The sequence below is a fragment of the Haliotis cracherodii genome, unplaced genomic scaffold (genome assembly GCF_022045235.1).
Source record: "Haliotis cracherodii isolate W230 unplaced genomic scaffold, xgHalCrac1.p SCAF_1, whole genome shotgun sequence".
Classification (NCBI taxonomy): domain Eukaryota; kingdom Metazoa; phylum Mollusca; class Gastropoda; order Lepetellida; family Haliotidae; genus Haliotis; species Haliotis cracherodii.
In genome coordinates, this window is record NW_027266264.1 from 23,283,775 (window position 1) to 23,311,006 (window position 27,232).

The 27,232-nt window shown below is 38.9% G+C and overlaps 1 protein-coding gene across 2 annotated transcripts; it reads left to right on the plus strand.

The window, feature by feature from the left end:
• Nucleotides 1–41: 41 nt before the first annotated feature.
• LOC139474626 (E3 ubiquitin-protein ligase RNF19B-like) lies at nt 42–25,192 on the plus strand. 2 transcript variants are annotated; one of them, XM_071257712.1, is made up of 10 exons: nt 42–192; nt 8,623–9,230; nt 11,297–11,490; nt 11,790–11,934; nt 12,436–12,598; nt 12,812–12,923; nt 13,075–13,236; nt 13,652–13,886; nt 14,369–14,533; nt 18,726–25,192. In XM_071257712.1, the coding sequence occupies exons 2-10, from the start codon at nt 8,668–8,670 to the stop codon at nt 19,447–19,449; spliced, it is 2,463 nt and encodes an 820-aa protein (XP_071113813.1). In that variant the 5' UTR covers nt 42–192; nt 8,623–8,667; the 3' UTR covers nt 19,450–25,192. The 2 variants fall into 2 exon arrangements, with proteins under 2 accessions (XP_071113813.1, XP_071113821.1); XM_071257720.1 differs by having other exon boundaries at nt 11,793–11,934.
• Nucleotides 25,193–27,232: the final 2,040 nt, after the last annotated feature.

Consider the following 27,232-nt stretch of genomic DNA (forward strand, 5'->3'; position numbering starts at 1 on the left):
TATGGATAGGTTCTACTACCCTTCCGGTAACGAATCTGTCGGCCATTACAGTAGAAAATGGTCGGGTTTCAATTTCGGAATGTTAGATTTCGTATGCTGAGGCCGAAATGGCTTTAAAATGTGTTTGATTATGACGATTAATTAACTTCATTACAGGGAATCAAATGATCAACATTCCAACTTTATTAAGGGGTAAGTAGATTTGGACCTAAATAAGAAAACACCTCTGAAGAGAGTTGTCAAAACAAACTTCCGTAATACGCCCAGAATCTGTCAAATGCAAAAGCTCAGAAATCTCGTTTGTTCTTTCACCAGACTAGTCAATTTTCGGCTTATGTTGCTGTTGAGGAAAGGAAGAGAAAATTACACATTGGGAATATGGTTATCTAGAAATCTTTAATTTTGACATCATGGAAATCAACCTAAGGCCTAAGCTTCATGATCAAGAATAAATAGTGATAAACATGAAGGCACGGAGAAATCTTGCAATCCCAGGGGTAACACCTTATGTTTTATTTCTACGTAGTAGTTGTAACCTATTCACATTTATTCAAATTGTTAATTGCTGATGGTCCTATAAAGGCTAGTGCTACCTCGACCTTTCAGCGGAGTCTTGTATGTAACATGTAACTGTACACTTGATTATTTCAATTATGGTCCCAATCAGGGTCCTTTTGTGTGTATGTGATTGCGACCTGTTTTACATTTGCTTGTTTTCAATAGAAAGAAGAAATATTTTTCCAAAAATTATGAGCTAAAGTGCTGGAAAATATTAGAAACTCAAATACACCAGACTAGCACCTTGCTCAAATACAACTTAAGAAAAGACACATGAAGTCCTGTGACGAATTCTCACATAAAATCCAACAGCACAATGATACTGGCTACCATCCAGTTATCGCCAAGTCCCCATTATAGTGCGCACATGAGCGCATCTCATTTTACTTTTGCTCGTTTTCATAAGAAAGAAATATTTATCCAAAAATGAACAAAATGGACTCTTGTGAGGAAATATTAAAAAAAAAAACACCCCCATAATCACCTTGCTTAAAGGGGAAGTGTACACGCAAAAATCACTTTCTTTCTTTTTCTAAACAAAACGCAATTTTAGAATTAGTTAGTATCTGTGTTTGAAAATATACACTCATTTTTTATCACAGTGAAAGTAGGAAGCTCACAATAGTGTGAAAGTGATATGCCGTTATGAGGCCTTCGTTTTACGAGCGAAATAGGCCTGAGTTATCCCCCTTAGATTATGACGTAATTGGTGCCAATTCAACTGGGTCCCTGTCTATTCTCAACGCAAAAGACATCAAGGACCAGTTTGCGGTAAAACAACATGGTCTACGACACACTCCGGCGCAGTGGTGACTCAGCATAACACAATTCTGGCTGGCATCTGAGATGCTAGAATCACAAAACTGTACCTACACCACGTGAAGCGGCTCTAACAAAGCATGATGACGTCATAATGTTTATCAATTGGCACCAATGACGTCATATTGCAAGGGGCATAAGCCATGGTGTTTTTGTTATGGAAATAGAACACTTGGTAAATGTGAAAAATATAAATCGTTTTAGTGCAATAAATATGTTAATTAAATATGATGTTTTTATATTTTTGTCTATGATACTTCTATGTTAACACTTTTAATGTGGAAAAAGTACAAGAAAAAATGGTTCATTTCCGTGTGAACTTGCCCTTTAAATACAACATTAGAAAAGATGCGCGGGCAGTGACTAATTCATGTGAAAATAAAAATCAAACAACACGATGATGCTCTTTCAGCTCTGTCATTGTTTCCTATCTGTCCGTCATTTAATTCTTCCTCAAAATACAATTCTGAAACCTATTTGAACTAATTTCCAAAAATGCATAACCTGTACATATCGCGAAATCCATAGTACATAGTGTTAAGGATAAGCATGTGTAGGTCAAATTTGGGGATTATTGTTTTTTGTCAGTTTGCAGATGACAAATTGATAATAGCATTTCTTATTGATTTTGATGAATAAGAAGAAATTGAGTCCGATAACCGAGATACTAACAAATGTAATTTGTATAGCTGAAGCTGAAAATCCCTGAAAATATTATCTAAGAACCAAAGTTAGCCCTTTTTCAAAGAGCATAACCTGAATATATTGTAAAATCTATATTACATAGTGTCATGGATAAGCATGATAAGCATGTGCAGATCAAATTTGGTGATTATTAGTTTATGTCCATTGGTATACTACAAGTAGATAAAAACATTTTGCTAATATTTAAGAATACAATAACTACAATATGGCACATGCTATTTTTATGATGGCAATAACTGGTATGTTTAGTTGACAGGAAAGTCTGTTTCCACTGTTTTGATATTCTCTTTCGTTGCAGTATAACAGAAATCAAATCATAACTTCTTCCATGAACAGAAATAAGCACGTTTACTTTTAGTTTTACAATATTCTAAGTTATTGGTACAGTTACTATACCATGCTATACACAACATATTGCAGAAACACACAAAAATAGGCGGTAACTGTTTGGTAGCCATTATAGTTTTTGTCTTATTTTTTTTTCCCTGAAATATAACCAATATAATTTCTTCATTCCCACTCACACAACCTCACAGTAGTTAAATAGTCATCTCCTTTCTGGAAGCTAGTTTCTTATAACATTTGGATAATCCTCTTTTGGAATTTGTAATTACAAGATTAACCATTGGTTTTCAAAAAACAATCGATGAAAAATTAATTCTCTGTTCTTGGAAGGTAAAAGAAATTGATTTGAAGCATTACTTTTGTGTATTGTTCATCATGTTCATATAAAAACAGAACATTATAACAAAAGTTTCAAATGATATTTTTGTTAAATACTCAACAACACTGATACTAACCATTTTTGCTAACTCTGAACCTTAACCATGTCAACACTACAACAGGCATTGAGCCATATCGGTACATAATGTTTATTACAGTGAACTTCAGGAACAACCAGGTAGCACAGCACCCTATTGTTTCACTTGAGACCACATGTTTTTATCACAGCTGGAAGCAGCCACCAAAAACCCGTATTCAACTTTTGGAAAAAAATCAGATGTTTCCACTTATCATGTCCCTGTAGCTATTTTGACCAATTCGAGAGACATTACGCCTAACATCAGTTCTTAACAAACCATATGTCTAAAGCATTATGAAAAACAATATTAAATGTAAAACAAACAATCCACTACCCAAATTATCAAATAATCAAAACATTGTACCTACTGAGTGGCCGATATCTGTTTGGTCCATGTGACCTGAAACTCAACTTATTTTTTTGTTAAACTTTACATGTAATCAGATATTAATTGATCATGGGTTGATTCCTTGGTTAGAAACTGAAATCATCAATAAGGTTGATTAAGTGGAACAGCACTATCAATCTCACCAATCGCATGCTATTTTTTGTGAAGCTTATTATTAAGAAACAACAGCATACCTTTGAAACGGATCACTCGGTCAGTGAGTCATTATCAATGCTAGCTGCTCGTCGAAATTGAGTGAAATATGTCAGCAGGTCAGGTGATGATGAAAAGCTGGATTGAAATGAAGTTACTATAGTGTATAGAAAATATCATGTTTACAGACTAATAGTGAGTGAGTGAGGGAGTTGGGTTAAATGCCTCTTTTGACAGTAGTCCAGTTATATCACGGCATGTCAGCTTAATGTGGGAGGAAAGCCCGAAGTGATGCAGGTCTCAGATGTTTACCATCGGTGAAACCCATGAGCACGGGTAAGGTGCTGACAAACCTAGAAACATACTCGGGGCGAATCAGGATTCAGACCCACAACCAGGACGTAATACAGACTAATAGGCATCATGGATATGATTGTTGAGAACCAATCGATCATGGGATCAGAGAAATTACCTGACATTTAAAAAAATGAAATAAATAAAGATATTTTAAAGATGGCTTTCAGATGATGTTAGAGGAACCCTTGATAAAAGTAGTAAAACTCAACTTTATAGTAAAAGATAAAAAAATAAGTATATTAAGGTAACTTTAATAAAGTGTGTTCATTGATTTTAACCACACACACACACACACACACACACACACACACACACACACACACACACACACACACACACACACACACACACACACACACACACACACACACACACACACACACACACCCGGGGCATATAATGCGGGGGATATAGCGATCAGCCAGTCTGTCTGTCCGGCCGTCTGTAATCGTTTCCTTTTCCAGGGCAGAACCCGAAAACAATTCAATGTATTTGATCAAAACTTGGCAAATCTATCAGTCACAAACTGAAGTTGTGCGTTTTGCTATTTAGGAATTTTAGAAAAAAATATTTTTACATTTCCATGGCAACAAGTTGGACTTAGGTTCTATAGGGTAGATTTCATTTCCGGAGCATAACTCAAAACCCATTCTAAACTTTCTAACAAAACTTTGCATGTCTATCAGACTCATGCTGAACTGGTGCCTTTTGCTATTTAGGAATTTTAGAAATTTTCATACTTATGGAGTAAAACAAATATACTGTTAAATATTTCCTTGCCTAACATTGCATGTCTATATATAAAGAACATACTGAACTGGTGCCATTTGATATTAAGGAGTTTTAGAAATGTTTATTTTAGAATTTCCATTGCAGCTATTTTGACATGGGCTAAGAGAAATGTTGGGTCAGTTACCTGGTTTGGGACCATAACGTGTTAGAATGGGTGGGGGATATAGATGACTTCGTTGTTTAGTTATTGTTTCTTGTAATTTGTCATTTGTTTGCATAAAAAAACCCACAGAAACACACTTGTTTTACTTTCCATTTCATATGGATGCGACCATGGTGGATCTTTTGTGGGTAAACAATGTTTGCTTCTTCAAGAACATTCAACTCTTGACTCATTACATACAGAATTGCACATTTACTTGTGGTTACTTTACAGACTGCTGCCGGAGGGATATGTCATCTTTCTAAAGAATCTTGTTAATTATTGAGTCTCTATCTTTTGCAACCATTATATTATATAGCAGTTCGGATATAAAAGTCCTTTCCAAACTTGCAGCCAGTCATTAATTTACACTATTCAGGTAAGTGGCGCATATTATATAAATGTTTGGCCATACATAATTGTGAATACTGTGCCATGGTACACCATATGCTATTGAAGTCTGTTACCATGGTTATGAGAGGCTAAAAATACATATTATTCATCTGAGTCCTTGCCACTGTTGACAGTGTATAAAATGATAATATTATTTAGCTTATGTACATGTTTTAAGCTTTGTGAATATAAATTTATATGGATTTACCATATATACAGGGACAGAAATGCATTTTCTTTCAAGCGTGCCACAGGGTGTACATATGAAGTTTAGGTGTGCCCTTTTTAATTTAAGTGTGCCAATGAAAAGACGACGTTTCAATGAAAAAAGAAATAGGTTTAACTTTGCTTTGTACAGTATTTCAGCCATATCACAGCATGTCAGCTGAATGTGGGAAGAAAGCCTGAAGCAATGGCAGTGTGAGACATTTAACACTTTCACGAAACCCACGAGTACTGATATGGTGCCGACATATTGAGAAACATAATCATGGCCACCCTAGAATCATAGGTGTTTGGTGCTTCCAAAGGACGTAATGCTACACAGCGAAATGCGTCTCCTTAGACAACTGATCCAGCCTTGCCTCCCAGGAAACGTCTGAGACCTGCATCACTTCCTGCCTTCCTCCCATATCAAGCTGACATGCCATGATTAAAATACTGTACAAAGCTGCGTTAAACCCAACTCACTCATTCATCATTTCCCTTGGTATGTCCAGTTAACTTGTGCTAAAGTGCAGCACAACAAAAATTGTCAGGTTTTCTTTTTAAACAAATTGTCATTTCTATGTGTGCTTGCACCTGGCACTTATTTTAACTGTGCCAGCGACACGTTAATACAAGGAATTTGTAACCCAGGTTTAGGAAAATTCAACATGCATCAAATGCATCCCTCCAAGTTCGTTTTTTTTGTCAGGTAGTCAAGCGACTCATAACATGATTATTGGGAGCCAAACCTAACAGCCAACAGATATCTTAAACAGATATTGTCGCCAGTTATGTTTACTTTTAGGTATCCAAGTGGCGAGCAGTAGATAAATGTAGTTTAGCAATCATAGATTTAAGTCACATTTGGTCGCCAAAATGGTCGATACTTAGAGGGCTGAAATGCCAATTTACTTTTCCTGTTTTCGACTAAACAGACATTTATCAGTTCTGTCACACAGCTGGAGAGGAGAAGCTGTCGGTTGTTTGATTGTGTCACTGTGTGCTAGCTTGAGGACAGACAATCAATTACTGATATCAGCCATATCAGGATGATGAGAGAGCTGAAAAAATACATCATTGTTGTTCTGATGACCAGGATACAAAAACATCTGGCCCTTTAGCGTTTTGAAAAGCATATGGCTACTTAATTATTGAGTAGTATAGCCTTTGAGGCTAAGCACCGGCCACTAATGATAAGAATATGTTGATAAATCCCTGACTTGTTCTCAAATATTATTTCATACTCGTGCATGAAGTCATTGATATTATTAACCTATATATCCATCTGTTATTTAATCAACATGATTGACCAATCAGAAAGTTGAAATGACACAGAGTTTTGTATAACAGCTTCAAACCAGTCAGATTTCTATCAAAGTGGTAGATATTTTCAGGTCAACATGAAGGATTGAATTAGAAGTAACTGAATAGTTTTTTTAACGGTATCTAGAACTAATGCTACCGGTACACACAATGATGGGTGATGTACAGTCGACATTGTCCCTTATGTTGTGGAAAACATCAATATCACCAGGATTGTAACATCATCATTGTCATATTATTAATTATATACAGGTTAAGACAAACATCAATACATGTTATTGACCACTTCTTGTCTGCTTGTTTAGGCAATGGGCTATTTTTGACAAGTGAGTTATAATCGTCTTAGCTAACTATTGTTTATGGTTTCATTGTCAAATTAATTCATAGCATATTTTGGGAGGGTTAAATCTGTCCTGCTAAGACTAATGTACTGGTTTGCTAAATGATGGCTATTGGTCTGGGTGTGACGGGCAGCATTTTGGGTGTGCCCTGTTCAAGTGATGTAGTGATTTAGGTGATAATTATGATTACATGTGGATCGGTCATGCTTTGTAATTATTTGTATTATCAGTCTCTGACATGGCTTCCTAGTACTGATAATCAGCCCTATTAGAAAAAACCTTTCATTTGATACTAGACTGTACCTGTCACTATGGTTACTGGTATGCAGAGAAGTATTAATAGTTATGCAATGATTACCACTTTGCCGTGAATGTTGTGACAGCCATGTTTGCATGATGACATTTAGTGTTTGCTGCATAGCCCCTTGATGTGATTGATATTATGACAGAGGTAATTACAAAGTATCTTGTTTGTCAAAGCCAGTCCGTGATACTGACAGTTGTGTCCTAGTTCTACATGCTCTCTGCTGCTATTATTAGAGTCTGAGGTAGCTGTGATTTGTGGTAGTTAAACACTCTTATCAAATGTTGTGTGTGTGCACTCAACTGGACAATGTCACAAGCAGTTGGTGCTCTGTTAATATTATTCTGAACAGGACAGGCCCATCCCATGGAGCTCTGAGTGGTATTGTGTCATGTGGACAGAGGATTGCTAGTCAACAAGCTCAATATTTAGAAGTAATTATTATGATGTTTTAAAGGTAATATGCAATGGAATATGCTACAATATGCTACAATATGCTTTGAATGTGATCATGGTTAACATGTTTAAGATATTTTGTGTGTCATTAGTGTTTATTCAGGAAAATATGTCACAATGTTTTTCTTTATCAGAAATTATGTACCATATGCAAATGTGAAACAGTGATATTATGATACAAGAATACTGTAATGTTCTTGATGTGTGTGCACCCATGAATGCACAAACGCACACTGTATGTATGTATGTATGTATGTATGTATGTATGTATGTATGTATGTATGTATGTATGTATGTATGTATACAATTAGTGTTAATATCTATCAGTATGACCTATGGCTTTTATCTCAAATGTTTCTGAACAATACATCGGCCTCAAACATTTGTAAAAAATTCTGAATCCCTTCTCATGTACAAATCCACAGGGGCAGTGTTGGAGTCACACACATATTTATTTAATCCTTTCGTTGGTTTTTCATCTCTTTGTTAAATGTGGGCCGCTTTTAAAGTTACCAGCTGGGTTCTCAGTTTGCGTTATGTAGCATGTCATAGTCATGGAACTCATGCTTAATCTTGTCAGCATGATATTGATATATGTTCAGATGTATTTACCTTTCTGAATCATCTTAATTCATACTTCTTGTCTGCTAAAATGTTATGTGATATTTCAATGGTGAACATGATTTAGCCCACATTGATTCATATACTTTTAGGATTCGTTAATTTTAGATTGATAACTTGTTGATGTTCCTTCATTTTTTCAAACAACATCATGTACATGTTATTTATGTTAACTATATGTTGCAGGTTCCTGTAATTGTTTTAATATCTATTATATCCAGTGTATGACTTTATGCTGAATTGCTGTTTGTTTTCTTCCAGGAATCTGAACTTCACATCCCACAATAGCCTATCTTGACATCAGCCATGAAGAAGCGAGACAGTGAAGTTATCTCAACTTCTTCAGGAACTTCCAAAGGGTCTGATCACAGGAAGGGCTCAACATTTTCCCTGAGGAGAATATTTCATGTGCGGAGACCTCGTAATCGATCCAAGTCACATGCCAGCCTGGACTCGGATTCAGCCCGATCTGAGACGAGTCTAAATGTAGTGAGTGAGCCGCCACCACCCCCATTGCCTATAGTGCCATGCCCTCCCCCCAGCGTTACTGCAGTGGCCCAGTCCAAAAGGAAGGACAACTGCAGGGAATGTCCAGTCTGCATGGTCGACCAGGATCTAGACAACTTCCCTGAAATCATGACTTGCCACCACCGATCATGTCGAGACTGTCTGAAGCAGTACCTGCAGATTGAGATCTCCGAGAGTCGTATCAATATTGCATGTCCTGAGTGTGCAGAGAAGTTCCACCCAAATGACATCCAGATGATCCTTCGAGATGAGCTTCTCATGACAAAGTATGAGGACTTCATGTTGCGGCGTGTTCTAGCCATGGATCCTGATGCAAGGTGGTGTCCTGCACCAGACTGTGGGTAGGTCATCCATTATAATTTACAGGTCTTTTCTCTATTTTGTTATTTGAGTGTGAGTTGCAGTTTGATGAGATGTATGAAAATATGAAACCTGTTCCAATTTATAGGTATTTGAACTCATGTTGTTCTTCAGAGTTAAAAATGAATCTGCAGGACAGTATTTATTTGTGAACATCAACAGCAATGTGGTGTTTGTGGGCACATGTGGCCCAGTTGTCTAGGGCACCGCAATTAGATGTTTGTTTGGTTGGTTTTTTTGTTTAACGCCACACTCAGCAATATTCCAGCTGTATGATGGCAGTCTGTAAATAATCCAGTGATTGACATCATGAGCATCGATCCACGCATTTGGGATATGATGACATGCATCAACCATGTCAGACCACCCAATCCCGTTAGTTACCTCTTACAACAAGCATAGGTTCCTTTTACGGCAAGCATGGGTTGCTGAAAATCTAATCCATCCCACATCTTCACGGGTCCAAGTAGATGTACAGGGATTTACCCTGATTATGCTTCTTAATTTTACAGCTCTATTCCCATGCTAGTGGGACCATGACTAAGTTGGGAAAAAATTTAAAAAGTGCATCTCATTTTGGGCTTTCCTCCTACATTAAGCTCACATTCCTTCAATATACAGTCATAACTTGAGATAACGCAGGTTTCAGGGTCCTTGGATGACCCTGTGTTCTCTAGCACAAGCGTTATTACTCTAGACTATATGATTTACCAGCTCAATTGTATTTCCTGTTATGCGAGGTGTTATGTTATATAAGATAGCTACACGTTAAATCGCAAACAAGATTGTTCGACGAACATACAAACTTGATGTTGTCTTATATTGGACAACATTATTTTTGCCAGGGGAGTGTCTAGCAATGGTCTAGTGAGTTGTTCCCCATAGATGTATAGCTGGGCAAAGCAGATAAACGTGATGGCTGAACAATCGCATTCAAAAGCGAGAGGGATATGGCAATCAGTAATGGGAGAAAAGGTACTGGTAATCAACGTTAGGATTGTGAGAATATGCGGGAAAAACCCACCTGTGCATAAAAAGGACTGAATAAACCATGAGGGGCACCATCGTCCCGAGGCAAGAGAGTTAACTTACTTTAAAGTCCAGTTTCCACCCTTGACGAACTTGGCTTGAATTCTTGGGTTCGTGGGCTCGATCTTAGCGCCACCAGTGGCTATTACCAGTTATGTCCCTTCTAAGCCTCTCCTATGGACCAATCAGATTCCACCTCTCGTATCACTTGCATTTGCTTCAAACAAAATGGCGGCGCTAAGTCAGGACGATCTGCTCGATAGTAAAGATCTACGTTGTGATGAAACGTATCTTACATCGCGAAATGCATCAAATCACGTGAGCACCTTGATTAAAAACATGAAAAGATTTTGAAAATATCTGTTGACATTGAGTTGGAGGTGCACATGCTTTGCAAATCCTGCAATCGACGGAAATCTGCCTGACAGTTTACAAACCGGATAACATATTGAAGGGGTATTACTGTTGAACATTCACACCAAACTCAGAAATTTGATTTATGGTAGTAGCAGCAGTAGTTGGAGATATTTACTTTTATTTAGGGCTACTTAGGTCAGATTTATTGGATAGGAATAACAGAGTTATGTCCCTTGTTTTGAAAAGTGAATTCTAATTCCTAGTAATCATGGTAATAATGCAAATGCTCAAAGAGAGTGACTCAAAAGATAGTGACCGTAATCTGTTCCTTACTAAACAGACAGTGCCATCATCATGATCGTGACATCACATCATTGTAAGCAGGTGTGGTGGCAAAGGAGAGAAGAGCTTCATCACAGTTCATTCATGTTCATTTTTATTAAATCAGGATGCATTAGATGCCAACCATTTAACTTGACTCAGTGCTGGTTTTGGGGAAGTGGGGTAGCCTAGTGGTTAAAACAGTGGTTGCCACGCAGAAGGCCTGTGTTCGATCCCCACATGGGTACAGTGTGAAGCCCATTTCTAGTGTCCCCAACTGTGATATTGCTGGAATATTGCTAAAAGCAGCTTCTAATCATACTCGGACTGACCTTTTCAGGTACGCGGTAATAGCCACCGGTTGTGCAGGGTGCCCCAAGTTAAAGTGTGAGAGGCCTGGCTGCAACACCTTCTTCTGCTACCACTGCAAGCAGCACTGGCACCCCAACCAGACCTGTGACACAGCCCGGGCAGAGAGGTCCCCCAATATACGATCATCCTCACTCAGCTACAGTAATGAGTCTGGATCACAGAGTGAGTTATTGGTGGATCAGTCAGCCCTATATTAAAAAATGTTGACCCCTAGATGTGATGATGAATTGGCCAAAAATCCTAATGATGAGTTTCTGTTTCCTTGTTAATCACAGAAAATGTATCAGTGATTTAAATTTCAAAATTCAATCTGTTGGATTTGATACACAGAACCATAACATTTGATGTTCTTTAGGGTTTCAGTTGCACTTTTTAAATATCACCTTGTCTGTTTCAACATTCAGTATTTCCTTGTACCGGAAAATGAACAGTGAATCTGATCGTTTTTTGTTTCCTGACAGAAGATGACATCAAGCCATGTCCAAGATGTGGAGCTTTCATTGTGAAGATGAATGATGGATCCTGTAATCACATGACATGTGCTGTGTGCGGGGCAGAGTTCTGCTGGCTATGCATGAAGGAAATCTCAGATCTACACTATCTCAGGTAACATGCTTGGTTCCAGGAAGTAAATGATACATGTTGCTCACTGTCCAGACATCAAAGCCCAGACTCAGCACACATGACAAGAAACATACATAACAAGGCCCTACTGCATTATCAGTAAAGTATTAATATTTGCTTTTCATCTAATATCCATATATTTGATGACAAAGTCCTGGGGCCTGTACCACAAAGTGAACTTAACTCTAAGATTGTCGTAACACTCATGATTTGACATAGGCTTATGATAGATGTAGTTCTTCGGTCATTATGTTGAATGGTGCTCAGTCATGAAAAGTCCGAGGTTGGTAAATAAGTTAGTCCCCCACCAGTCCCTGAACCATATTATTCTCCCTTCTGCCCATCCCATACTGTAATGCTATAGCCATAAATGAAAGAAGTCCAGATTTTCCACAGGTTAAATTCCCAACTCACTGGGGTTCCTTTTCAACTGAAAGGAGTTGGCATCAATGTTTACTGAATGTTTTATTATACCCATTTCAGTCCCTCTGGCTGTACGTTTTGGGGGAAAAAGCCATGGAGCAGGAAGAAGAAGATTCTGTGGCAGCTAGGAACTCTAGTGGGTGCTCCTGTGGGTATTACCCTAGTGGCAGGTATAGCTGTGCCTGCCATGATCATAGGCATCCCCGTGTGGGTCGGTAGGAAGGTAAGCACCACTATAATAAGTTTTCCGTGTCGAAATTGTGCTCGAAAGTCATGGGTTCCTTGTTTTAAACCAGGTTAAAAGTTAAAGATTTAGGGGGTTCTTGATTCAATTATTTGACTTCCAAATTCATGAGTTTTATGGGAAAAACAACTGCTCTTGTAGATCAGATCTGTGTTGTGTGAAGGTGATGAGTGTTTGCATATCTGTTTCCAGCTTCATTCCCGATACGAGAATTCCCCGTCCAAACATCGGCGTAACCTGGCCATTACAGGAGGTGTGGCTGCCTCCATCTTGGTGTCGCCCATTATAGCAGGCCTCGCTGTTGGTATGTCATAAGTCTGTGTTCATTTTATACACCTCTGTCTTCTATCAACGGGAAATTTGCTTATTAATATAGGAGAAGTTGCTAGAAGAAATTGCTTTGCAGCATGTTTGGAACAGATCTTCAGAAATGTTGATTGGCCTTTTTTTTTCAGGTATTGGTGTTCCCATCTTGTTGGCATATGTGTATGGTGTCGTTCCAATCTCCCTATGTCGGAGTGGAGGTTGTGGAGTGACAACCACCAACACAGGCGGAGTTCGTTTTGAGTTTGATGAGGAGGCCGAGGGTACACAGGCTGGGAAGTACGCAGATACAGGTAGGCTGAATTATAGGAAGAGTGTCAGTTAGATACATATGTCTCAGTCACGGTCCAGTTACACAAAGTGAACTTAACACTACGACTATCATAAGTCTATGTTAAAGCATGGAAGTTGCAAGAGTTGTAGCACTAGCATCACTTTTGCAACTAGCCCCATGATTCTGTAAAAATGAGCTTGACAAGTCACTTCAGCTTTTGGAGATAAGCAAGGGCAAGGTGCAGATTTATGTCATGATTCTTAATTATAAATTATGTAATACCGAATATTTTCAATTTGAAAAAATCTTGTTTCTGCTATTGCCTGAGTAGATATATCAAGTGAACATGGGAAATATTTTGTGTGTTGGTAATATACTAAATAGTAACATTATGTTACTTGGATATATATATGTTATTCCCCTATTTGTCACAGGAGACAGCCATAGTGTTGAGACTGGCCACCATGTTGCCAACCCCAGCATCGCCCCCAGTATTGGTGAGGCATCTGTTGGGATGACCAACAGTCTGAGTGCCAGCGGGAGTCACATGGACCGTGTGGGCGGCATACGAGATGAGAGTGACCGGGATTCCGCCAGCAACAGAGCTATTGCAGGCTCAAGTCTAAATGGCTCATTATGTGGGAGCACATACACCACATACCAGAACAAGTACGTGAAATGCTTCTGAAAGTTATGCTTCTGGCAGTTAAAGGTGCCAAATGGTTTGTCAAAAGTTATTGTTTAACAGTAATGGTTCTGGTGACTTATTTGACCCGTAGAAGGGATTCCTGGGCTGATAAAGTCCACAATACCCCTTGTTTGTTGTCAGAGACGTTTGAATAGGTTGCAGTTTTTTCAGTAGCTGATTGCTTGTTTGATTGTTGCTCAAACATGTTTGACTTGATTATTTACAACCTACAGTGATATGGCTGGAATATTGCTGTCTGCGGCTAAAACAACATTCACACACACCAATTGGATTTATAGGTCTTTAAAAAGTCAACAGCAATGACATCAATTCCTGTAATGGAATGTGCATATATGATAGTTGTAACACAGAAGTTGCTTTCTTGAACATGATCCTTGAGTAGAGTGTATTTTCCTGCAGACGGCCACTATACTGACCTATATCAATTGTGTGTTTGTGCTAGACTGGAGGTGCAGGCAGATGTTTCTACCAACCACATGTCTCAGTGTAAGAGAGCCAGCTTCAGCAGTGAATCTGCCAATATCAGCCTCAGCGAAAAGTCAGCCACCGTATCTTTCTATGATGATGCCAGCACAAAGGCACTGGCAGGATCTATTGCGGGCTATAGGTGGGTACACAAATTCACTGAGAAATGATTACAACTGCATAACATAACTATCCTCTTAGACCAAGACGTTATCTCATGCTTCATCTATGTGTATTGAGGACTAAAAGGTCTCCAGATCTATTGAACATATCATTTCAGGGTTTGAAATTATTAGTGCCATCACACCGAAAACTGTAATGGCACGTTGAATTCCTTTCCTGCTTGCCTCTTTGGCACACTTAATTTATCAATGATCGAGAGTATTTCTGTTGATAATCATGACTCGTATGTAAAAATAGTTTTTAATAATATGTGCAAAAACAAATTGAATTTTCTTTCTTCAAAACGATGGTCAACACAATTGAACTCTTTCAACACCGAGTCCCCAGACACCTCAGGCCGGTAGACCGACCAAGCCGTAGTCATGTCAAATTAGTATTTAACTTTATGAACCTTCTTGTCATATATTTGATTTATTAAATCTGTCACGTTTCACAATGTCTGAAATATGTTTAATGCCAAAATATATGCATGAAAAATCTTTGTCACAGCTCGTAACCTTGCACGATACATCCCTAAAGTTTAATATTTTTTATATAGATAGTGATTTCCTGCTTAAAACATTCAGAATAACAAGATTTAACAAAAACCTTTCATCAAAATCTAAAATTCATCATACATTGCTGTAATTTAGTTGGCTGCTTTAGGTCCCATGCTCAAATTTGACCAATCACAAATCTTGTCGCAAATTTCGTCAACAAAGCATCATTTGAAACAATAAAATCGCATGTTACAGTAATGTAAAGACTTTAGGCGAGTTTACTATCGTGTAAATGACAAAATAAACTTCGTAGGTAATGGTGTGTCCCATGGCACGCCTTATTCATACGAAGCTTCGAAAACGGAGAAATGTCTTCATGCTACTTAGTGGACAGCCGCTGTTATCAGGAAAATGATAACAGATATTATTAATAATTCTTTCAAAAATAATTTTCCGATTACATTAACAATAAAAATACAAAATCAAACATGAAATCTTTTGTGAAATCTTATGTTTTACGTTACCTGACTATACACAGTGCTTTAGCTTCCCTACTTATACATACAGACAGTACTGAAATTAAGAGACAGCCCATGCCTCGGCATCCACGAGTTATCCCCCTTGGCCTCTGCTCCCCACATTCTACTCTGTCTGCCCTACGAACAGACGTGCCCTACGGACAGACGTGTAGAAGAACAGAGTTCAACTTACCTTGTTAATTATCTTCGTCACCAGAAACAACTTGCTTAGAGAAGGAAGATGTCTGATACTTTGCCGCCACCAACCTCTCCCTCTCCATCGAATCCGGGCCCTCCGCCTTCAGATACGACTACGCCGATGATAGTTCCTTCGGGTGCTACTCCCCAATCTATGCCATCTGCACCGCTTGATTTTATTAATCCTACGGCCATTCGTGCTTTTTGGGAGCAACTCCTTCAGCATCGTCCAGACAACTTGCTTTTGCCTCCCGTCAGCTCAGAACTTGCCAGCTGCCGCCAGTCTGCATCTCGTCAGATACTTTGTCCCGCTGTCTTCTGGTCCCCAATGCCGCTCTCATACTCCTGACGACACTACTGCTGCCTTTGTCAAGCGCCATTGTCAGCTTTCGCCGGGACAGAGTCGCCAGTTTCACCAGATCGTCCTCAGGCGTCACCGGATTGTCACCAGCCAGTTCCAGACCGTCGCCTCGTTTCATCGAATTGCTGCCAGCGCTTGCCAAATTGTCGTCAAATATTGCCAGGCCGTCGCCAGCTTTCACGGATGGTCGCCAGCTCAATAGGTCAGACGCTCTTTCGTCTCGTTGACCATTGCCTTCTCAGCATGCTTTGTCATCTGGAGTCCCGGCACAGGGCACCAGACGTCGGATGATGAGCAACATTTTGTACCGGACTAAAACGAAGTGTCTCAGACCAAGTCTCTCACTCCTGCCGATATGCCTGCTTAGCTTGTGGATCATCTCCCTTGTGCTTCGCCTGGGCAAGGTGCCTCCCCCCAGGTGGAGCACAGAGTTTCGGAGTCTGGAGAAGTTCACCTAACGCGAGACCAGTTGGTAACTGATGTGGCCAGCTTATTGGACACTGCTTTTACGACACTGCCTGTCCAGCCATCGATTAAAGTTCCGAGATTTCAGAAGGAACACTATCCTTTCCACTCTATGGAATTTGCCAACATCTACCCTCCTGTTGATGAAGATGTTCAGATGCTCATCAGCTCGATTCAGATGACAGATTTGCAGCTTGGTCAAATGGACGCCTCTCTCCGTCACTCTCTTTATTAACTGTTGGCGGTGTCTTCCGCCAACTTGAGACAAGAGAGACTGAGACAAGAATTATCTGAGGCTAATAACTAGCTCCTTTCTGTCTTGGATTGGCAACAGTGTCAACTTGTACACATGTCCACTTGCCTAAAATACTGCCCTGGATCCATCACCCTCGCTAGACACTCTGCCTGGGATCGGTCAGATGCACTTGATGCACCAACCTTGTGGACGCTTTTCCAGAGGGGACTGGCAACAGACTTACTTTCTTCAGATGCCTGACTACTGACAACTCCCTCCACCAGTTGTCCCTGTTCATCTGTCTACAGTAGGAGAGAGACTTCAGACCTACCAGAGGAATTGGCAGCCGCTCCAGGACCCGGTTGTTTCCAGGATCCTCCGTCATGGTTACCGCCTGCAGTTCTGTGCCGTTCTGCCTCTAACGACCACTCCCTTGGAACCTCAATAATTATACCGTCCTCACGATGTGCCGGATCTTCAGGCCAATATCAATCTATTGATCGCCAAGAATGCAGTGGGTCTCCTGGACGACGACTCCATCTCTCCAGGGTTTTATTCTCCAGTCTTCCTGGTGCCCAAGAAGTGTTCATCCAAACTACTAATGGTCCACAATCTGGTGCTATTTAACCTCCATTATCTCGTTCCTCCGCCACATTTCCAGATAGTCTCCATCTGGTCTCTGCGCCACTTCCTGCAACCGATGGACTGCCTCCTCATCAGTCTGGATCTCCAGGATCCTGCACGATCACATTCATGCAGCACATTGTTGTTTCCTCCGCTTCATCTTCCAGGGCCAGCACTTTCAGTGGAAAGTGCTCTCATTTGGGGCCTTTGTTGTTATCTTCAGGTGTCTCAGCATCATCATAAGCAGCGCCAGAGGCTGTTCATCCCTCCTGCAGCTGTGTCTCTGCAGAGATCTCTCATAATACAATCTCCCTTTGGCTTCGTTCTGCTATCCTGAGGGCTTATCATCCTGCTGACTTACCACCACCAACAGCTTCCAGTCCACATGAGATCTGTGCCCTGTCTTCTTCGCTGGCCCTCCATGCTAACGACTCCGTCCGGTCCATCATAGATTGGTGTTCTGGTCATCTACTACTGTCTTCGCCAGCTAGTATCTTCGCACCATTTCTGTGGAGAGTGTTGAGAGTACACATAGCTTTGGTCCACTTGTCCTGGCACAGCAGCTGACTGACACTCGATGCCATTGACCATGCCGATTCTGAGGAATATGAGGAGTAGGGGCCAAGGGGGATAATTCGTGGATGCCAAGGCAGGGGCTGTAGTCTGTTTAACTGTCTCTTCGTTCTAGTTCTGTCTGTTTGTATAAGGTAGGGAAACTAAAGCACTGTGTAGCTTCAGGTAAGTATAAAAACATTGCATTTAATCAGAAATGCTCATTTTTGCCCCAAATCATCAAAAAAAAATTTGCTTCCTTGGTCATCAATCTGGACGTTTCATAACTTTCATATGTATAAACAGTAGGATTATACCTTTCAAATGGTGTTTAACATGTAGTAGCAAATATGTTTTACAAGTACCTGCTCAGCGAATTAGGGTTGAACAAGGCAGATCCAAGATAAGTAATAGTCCAGCACTCAGCTGCTCAGTGAATTAGGGTTGAACAAGGCAAATCCAAGATAAGTAATAGTCCAGGAACTCAACTGCTCAGTGAACTGTGTGTGCATTGTGCTTGTGCTTTGCACAAGTGTAAAGACTGCAAACCCCATGATAGTGTTCAAAACAGCATTAAACCATTAGCTAAACACTCATTCATGTACCTGTCAAACTGTAAAATGTTTTGGATTTCTCTCACATAATCAGTTAGGTCCACAACATCCTAAAAAGTAATACTGGTAGGGTTATTGAATATGTGTGTTTTGTATATGTTTAAGCAACAAGGATAGCACCTCCCTGTCCTCCCCTCCATGTGAGAGTCATGCTGGAGATGACTGCGTATCCCTGTGCCAGGACTGTACATCGGACAACAAGAGTCACACATCCCACTCTGAGTGCCCCCGAAAGTTCAGCGCCTCTCAGCCAAACTCACCTGGACTCTCCAGAAGTGTCAGTAACTCCTTCGATGAAGTCAAGCTTCAGAAGTGCCGCAAATGCACACGTTTTCAGGATGTAGATTCGCAGGAGAGTCTTCCTGGCCATTATCAAGGGGAGTTGAATAGCAAATCTGACTCGGACAAAGGTATAAGAGTGCCATTTGTGACAGTTTGTGAGCAAGCTGCAGCTGGGAGTGATTCTGGGTATAGGGAAAGTGTCCTTAGCAGTGAAGGGGGAGGTGATGGAGGCTATCTACATGGAGCTGCCCATGCAGAGAGATTGGACAGTTGTTCCTCCCATGAGAGCAGTAAAAGTGGTATGAACCTACCCGAGGTGGAAACAGACCGTCCATCCATCGGCTCGGACAGCTCACAAAGTGCTATTTCTTTGATTCCACAGTCAGCCAAAGTGAGTGATACCTGTTTGTCATTCCCCCAGCCATCGCCGACTTCCTCCTGTTCAACGGGAGAATCGGCGGACGAAACTACATCCATGATTCGGCGTAGACACAGCTGTGAGCTGGCCTACAACAATGGTCGTCTTTCTCCAACAAAGATGAAATAAGACATCATCTGTTCAAACTGGTGGATCATAGGAACAAATTTATTGAGGTTTCAGTGCTTAGTGTTGATTGAATTTGAGTTTTTGCCAGTTGACGCTTGGTTTCTCACTGATGGTTTAAGGTTTTCTTATTTTCCTTACAAGTTAACTTCCTCATTAACTTATGATCCTTTACACTTATTAATCTGGCTTTCATGAGGTGTATTCACATGCATGAAATTGCTAGTACCAAGTTTTTCAACTGAAATCTCATGCAATTTTGATACTATTTTCTGCCATGGATCAGTATAGGTAACCATGGTCACAAAAGATGTCAACACTCTGTAATGGCTGTGATTGTCATGGATACAAGACCATGTCGTTCATTTAAGGTTGGACAAATTTCATTGGTGATATTTCAGTTTGATGATTTGTCAGCACTCCATACTAAATGTTTTTTGTTGTAGTCTCAAAGTATATATACTAGTGTAAATATGTATATGTATGCAGTTTTGTCCAAATCTCTATTAAGGGATATTTCTTATTTGAGAATTTTATAAGATCAGTGTAGATTACAAAAATGACAATGAATTACATGACGCTTTTCTAAAAAGTCACTAAAATGTAAGGATTCATTCTAATTTTTAGACTACCTGGCTGAAAGTCAAGTGAGCTTATGTTGTGACACGTTGTCCATTATCAGCCCGTTGTTAACTTTTACGTTTTCTGAACTGCAAGAGTAAATAATCTAAAACTATGCGTCAGTGATGCCAGCTGGGAGTAGTGTCATGGTAGTCATGACATAGTGCGCTCTGTGTAGCATCTATGCATGTACCAGATGTACTTGAATGAACATTCTTGGAGGATATCTGTTTAGTAGAGACTTGTTTCATATTTTTCTTATATTTTTGCCCTTGTATAGAATTTGTGGTCTAATGCAATATTCCCGAAATATTTAGTGAGCTACAGAGCCTTGTGGCTCTGTTGTTTCAGATATTCAAAGTGGTAGGTAGAGTATCTAAGTGAAAGACTTGTATCCCTTAATACAGATTAGTATGCAGTAATATCTTTACACGTAAAGGGAGATACTCAGATTTACATGCCAAATGCCATGCTACCCTAACAGCCAATAAATAGGGATGTAGAGAATCCAAATGCGTTCATAGGCCATAAGGTACCTTAGCCTTTGTGGGAAAATAAATAAATAAAATCTTTCAGATTCTCTTTGGCTGAGAAGATCATTTTAGAACTTACCGAATCAGTTGTTATGGGTGATGAATTTCCACTCTATGAAACATACAGTGCTGAAATGGTAATGGGAAACGATCAGTAATTGGTTGAAATATATATATTTTTCTAATTGTGAGTGTGTATGTTGGTGCTGATGAGAGGTAAAGTACTCATGCCTGCTCAGGCATCCCTGCATGTAGACAGGGTTCAGAGGTTCGGCATTTGCATAACTTGAATCTGACTATCTCCTCCAGTATGTAACAGCTGCCTTTATGCTCAAGTCTACAGACCCTGACTATCCAGCATATGTATACGTTCATCTGACACTGACTAGCCAACATATGCATACATGCTTGCAGTAGGCTGACCTATGCTATGCAGTATATGTATAGATACATGCAGTGATTAGCATACAATGTCAAACTCTAACATTTAACAAACATTAAACATTTAAACAAACATGAAACATTGCACAGCAGTACATACCTAGGTCTTACATATCATGTAACTCTTCCGACAAACTCAAAACACTGTATGTCTAAACATACGTTTGTGTTACAGGATACATCAAATGTTCCCACACAAAACACTATGTCTAAACATACGTGTGTGTTACAGGTTTACATCAAATGTTCTCACACAAAACACTATGTCTAAACATACGTGTGTGTTACAGAATAGATCAAATGTTCCCACACAAAACACTGTATGTCTAAACATACGTGTGTGTTACAGGTTTACATCAAATGTTCCCACACAAAACACTATGTCTAAACATGTATATGTTACATGTCTAAACATATGCATTTCTGTACATAACTGTTTGCTGCAAGCTATGTCAAACCTACAAACACCATACCATGCACATGTGTACATAAATTTGTGCAATACACTATGTCAAAACTGCAAACACTTCCAATGACTTGGGAGGGGAGGGGGGGTAGCCTAATGTGTGAAGCCCATTTCTGGTGTCCCCCGCTGTGATATTGCTGGAATATTGCTAAAAGCGCCGTAAAACTATATTCACTCACTCGCTCCAATGACTTGGAAGTAAAGATGATGCTCCAGCATGCATATTGCAACTCCAGACCTTTGTTGTATTGTTAGAACCATGCTGTGCTGTGTAGTCCAGGGTTGTATTCATAGCACATGTGTTTTGTGCTGGAACACATTTTCTACCCTTTGTGACAGTCAGGAAATAATATAGTCCAGCCTTTACAAGAAGGTGGATTTTTTTTCTATGAAGCTATGTTACACGCTGTATGTATGGGGCAAATTTGTATATTTTCATGTCTTGCCTGTATTGAGTTTGCAAGTGAAATAACTTGTGATCTATTACATATTGTCTTTCCAAGAATAATTTGTAAAGAAAAGTATTTTTACACTGTTTTTCTTTTCTTGTAAACTGTCTGTATGTATATGATGTAATAGAAATATATATTTAACTGTGTATGTGGCTTTGTGATATATGCAAGTAATAACAAGGTAGGGCCATTCAAGATTTCTGTCTCTGGTCAACACTTCTCCAGTTGGTTCTGTCCAATATCGTAATTCATCTTTTAAGAACACAGGTGCATGGTGGGAAGTTCCAAGGGTAGAAGTTTACTAAAGCTCTGTTTCACATGACTGAGTTTGAGGTTAGGTATCTGACTACTTCAGTACAAAATAAAGCTAATAGAAACTACAGATGGGAAGAGAATGTTTAGAAGATGCTTCATGTTTTATTTTCTTAAGCCAGATTTTTGGAGTAGGGCTTTTAGTACATTGAATACAGTATCATATATTCAGCCATTGACATTTAGGTCAGTCAATGATGACATGTTGGATACTCTGAATTAACAGGAAGTGAGGCTTCGTTTGATAGTGTTTGAAGTATTTTTGTGCCTTTTAAACAAAAAATCTAATATGATTCAACAATTGATGTTAAAAGATTACTGCTGTGAACAACAGCACTTATTGTCACAATGAGATGAAGCTTTAGATTGGGAAACAGAAATTTATGTTTTTTAAGTATTACCGTATTCGACGTAATCAGTGCCCAGGGTGCACTCAAAATTAAAAATTGGGGGCTCTTATAAGAATATTATTTTGGTGGAAAATAACAGAGTTGAAAGAAAACTTTTATGGTTTATGTACGGCAGATATATTTTTTCAGAATTTAATTGCCCATAATTAAGAGTGTATATAACACACGACTGCATATTATGCGTGAATAAATAAGTCTTGTGTACCCCATCAATCAGATGGGGTGCTAATTGGGATTGTTCATTAGCCAATGTATTAGCAAATATTGCTGTGGGCGCTTATTAGAGCGGGATGCTTATTACGTCGAATATGGTAAGCTATAACCAAAGCATGACGTTGTTGGACTGATAATCTGAAAAATTACTTGACATTGGCTCAAAACTCTTAAGTCCAGGGTACTCCTCGATATGATATGACTAAACTATGGCTAAACACATCACAAAACCTTACTTGTTTGTTAATGGTCACTTTCAATAAGGGCAAGAAGTAGATAATCTGATAATGTATGTTCTGTCTTACTGTATTCCATCACTATCTCAAAGGAAGTTTCTCATAATATGTGATCAATTCTCCAAATAATGATGACTTGTAGAGGCAGATGGAATATGTGCATGACTCTTTGAAGTTGATGTAAACAGGTTATATCCTCAAACTCCTTTGGAGTATTTTACCAGTTACTTAAATCTTGAAAGAAAGAATTGTAAGTGCTAAATGTTAATGTGTGTCATTTGTGTGAATGTCTTGTTTAAAACACAAGCTATGATTTACATCTTGTACATATTATTTGTCTGTGTAATCAATTTTCTTTATGTTACAGATCTTTATTTATTTATATGTTGTTACACATGTTGACATTGTACATTGCAAATGCTGCTTGTTCCCCGGTAATAGGACATCATGAAGAAGACATTTGTATTTCAACCTTGATTTATGAAGTCATCAAAAAGAACTTTCTTTCACCTTTCGCCAATTTGAATGGATTACTCTGTTTTTTGACAGCTACAGCAGGAAGAGTACCGGTATCTAAGTGTATGGCACATCATAGCATTTTAAGGATTCATAGTTCAAGAGCTGAAACATGAAGCATGCCAACTTGGCACCCCTTTAGATGATTTGCTAAATTATTGATTTCATTCAAGTAAGCAAGCCAGACCAGTACAGCTGTTACTGATCTTTTTTTAAATTCGAAATATCCATGCACGGCTTGCAATACCAGGAGCATTACTTTGATAATTGTTGTGTACATGACCTTGTTTTAACTGCCTTCATTGGTTTCAACAATTTGTACTTATGTCACTATCTTATCCTACATCCTACATATGTCTTTTTGATATTTTATAACTATACATTAATGCACTGATTGTATTTTTCATTTTGCTGGTTTTGTATGCTGTGATATAATGTGTGTTTTCTGACCTCTGGTACCAAATGCTGTAACTAAATTGAAGACAGTAGATTTAACTAACACAATATCACAAAGGCAGAACAAAAAGGTATCATTGTCATGCTCACACACAACTAGTTGGTGGAAATTACCAATGCTTTTGTATGTTGGTATGCTTTTGGTCAAATGCATTATCTATTTCCAAATTTGTAGGTGTTAATTCAAAAGAACTTATGAGAGTAAGGAAAATTTATTTTTAAGCTTTGTATTACATATTTAGTTCATTTGATTGTTGTCTTTCATGTTGTATGTATGGTGCATGTGACATGTTTGAAGAATATGGGAGTATATATGCATGTATGGCAAGACTGGCATTTGGCAGAGTGTATATTTTCTCAATGGATGTACTTGAATCTGATAGAAAAATTCTGGTAGCGAACAGGATGCACTTTAGAACCACTTGTGTATTCAGGTCTGTGAAGACAAAGATTGAAGGAGTAGAATTGATGCACATCAGCAACTTTAAGTTTGATAGGAAAAAAAATAATTTCTTAAAGTCTCAGTAAAAGTCATTCTCTTAATCAGCATGCTGCTCTCTGACAACGGAGATCAGTAAAAGATGCATGGTTGGAACAGTTCCACAGGCGGGCCTTCCTCTCAGTTCATTAATCTTATTTTCACTTGCATCATCTTTCGTTAGCAGAGGAAGTTCCTGAAGGCACCTCAACCCATGGCATAGATGAACAGCCTTGTAACCAGTCGTAGGTCATTGCAATATAATATTAACTCTGTAGAAGTGACAACCCTTCCTGATCAGCATTACAACTGTAGCATGGCTGGGCCATGTTCCACAAAACTACTTAGGGAAAATACTGTCATAAGTGTATGTAAAGGTATTGCAGTTATGCCAGTTTGCTCCAGGATAACTTGTGGTATGGCTCAGAGCTACGTCCCACCCAGAGCAGCTAGAGCTTTTGTTCATAGTTGTTTTGTGCGAATACAGAAAGAATCAAACTATAATTGTTGATATTGTGAGCAAATTGTTAAATTGAATTGAGAGGCATGAAAGACACTGAGAATACCAGTGGTGGATGAATGGACATGGTTACAATAAAGTATCTTCATCAATCAGGTTGAGATTTTATTTTTTTTCATCACAAATTGACATAAGCACCATGCATTTTAAACGAAAGTCTCTGTCATTATTGTACCCATGTGTTTGCCATGATGGGTTATAGAAGTTATGTCACATTGTTTTAATGTTATTTAATACTTTCACTGATTAATGATACCCAATATACGGAGTTTTAATTTCATAAAAAGGCAGAGGGGGAGTCTTTTTATCAAACTAATAATCCGTCCTTTGCACTTACAGTCCTCCCACTTGAAATAGAATCACGAAATATCGCGATGATTAATTAACGGACATAGTTGAAAACAAGCCATTCCACCAATAAGGAATATTACTTACGATAATGACAAAAAATGCAGAGTGCGCTTTCCAAGACATATTCATTTTGCTTGCAATAATCATCATTGAGTTGTGATCATGTGGATACAATCCGGGTAAGAGTCGGCAGTCAGGTGACAGCGCGCGGTTTAACCACACTGTGAAATGAATGTGTCCGACACTACGACGTTATGAACTTATGAAGTATTTTAAACATGCAGTGTCAGAAATAATTAAGATCACATTTTTTGCATTGATCTTTTGTTTAAAACCGCACTCCACATTATTCCAGATATATGGCGGGTATTTTCTCTGAGAAAAGAAATCCATGCAGGAGTAATCTCCCCCTTTAATTTTTAAGATTATATATTGTTACAACTTAAAAATCTTAATTAGTTGTAGATATAAGCATAGCTTTATTTGGACATTAATTTTAAATTTTACATCCATAGACAAAATACTTACGAGTGCATGCCTCATTTGAAAGCGTTTAACTCGCTGATTATTCCGGGTTTGAATTGGTCTTCAGCAACCCATGCTTGTGGTAAGAGGCCACTAACGAGACCGGGTGGTCAGTCGCGATGTCTTGCTTGAATCATGTCATCGTATCCAGATTTCGTAGATCGAGGCTCAAGATTTCAACCACTGGATTGTCTGGTCCAGACTTTATTATTAACAGATCGCCATCATATACCTGGAATATTGCTGACAGCGGCGTTAACAACAAACTAAAAGACGATGTAGTGGTGAAATATATGTGAATGGATAACCATTTTGTTTATTGTCAAATATTCCTACAGTGCAGGGTAAAGGTTCACTACCAAAACGCAGACCGCTGGCTTAACAATTTAAAAGGTTGAGTGCACCACCAATCTCAAACCTAATCCCTTCGTCTTAGTATAAGATTGTACGTATATTGCTAGTGTTGAACCTTACTGTTTACATGTATCATATATGAGGTGACTAAAGTCAGGCTCGCTGTCCTGGTTGATGCATGTCATTGTATCCCAATTGCTTGGATCGATGCTCATGATGTCAATCACTGGAATTTCTGGTCCAGACTCGAATATTTACACACCGTCGCCATATAGCAGGGATATTGCTGAGTGCGGCGGTAAACAACAAACAAAAAAACGTGTATCATATAACATGAGACTTCGCACTATGCACATCCATGGGTTTACATATGACATATTTTTCTATACAAACGGTCAACTCCATGTAGTTTCATGTATAATGGATGCCTTCAATATATGAAATTTAGACATACATATTCCTTTGGCAATTTAGCAAAACAAAATACACATTAACACATAAACAGGCCTGATTATAAAATCAGTTAGAAGAGAAACATCAAATTTGATGTTGGTCATATCTACTACACGTATAAACAATCTGTATACTCACAGTATAAACTGCATCATTTGAAAGACAAAAGGTAAACCTGAGAGAAGAATTTAGGGATTGGCCATCTACACTGAATTCATCTACTCTGTTTCTTCTTTGATAGGCATTTAGAAGTTGGAGTACTAAGTAAGGATAAGAATTTCAGCTATTAGCAGCATCTTTGTAAAGTTTATTTGTTGTGTTTGTTGTTTAAAGCTGCACGCAATATTTATCTATATGATGAAGGTCTGTAAATAATCGAGTCTGGCCCCTTTGTAAAGTCATCTTGATTTTGATTTAAATTCATAATTGTGAAATTTTGCTTTTGAGGA

Bases quoted from the DNA above. Each gene is read 5' to 3' on its own strand.
- LOC139474626 (XM_071257712.1), top strand. From the start codon at position 8,668: ATGAAGAAGCGAGACAGTGAAGTTATCTCAACTTCTTCAGGAACTTCC. The intron at 13,237-13,651 runs GTAGGCTGAATT...TATTTGTCACAG, and splicing joins TGGGAAGTACGCAGATACAG to GAGACAGCCATAGTGTTGAG. The intron at 14,534-18,725 runs GTGGGTACACAA...TATATGTTTAAG, and splicing joins GGATCTATTGCGGGCTATAG to CAACAAGGATAGCACCTCCC.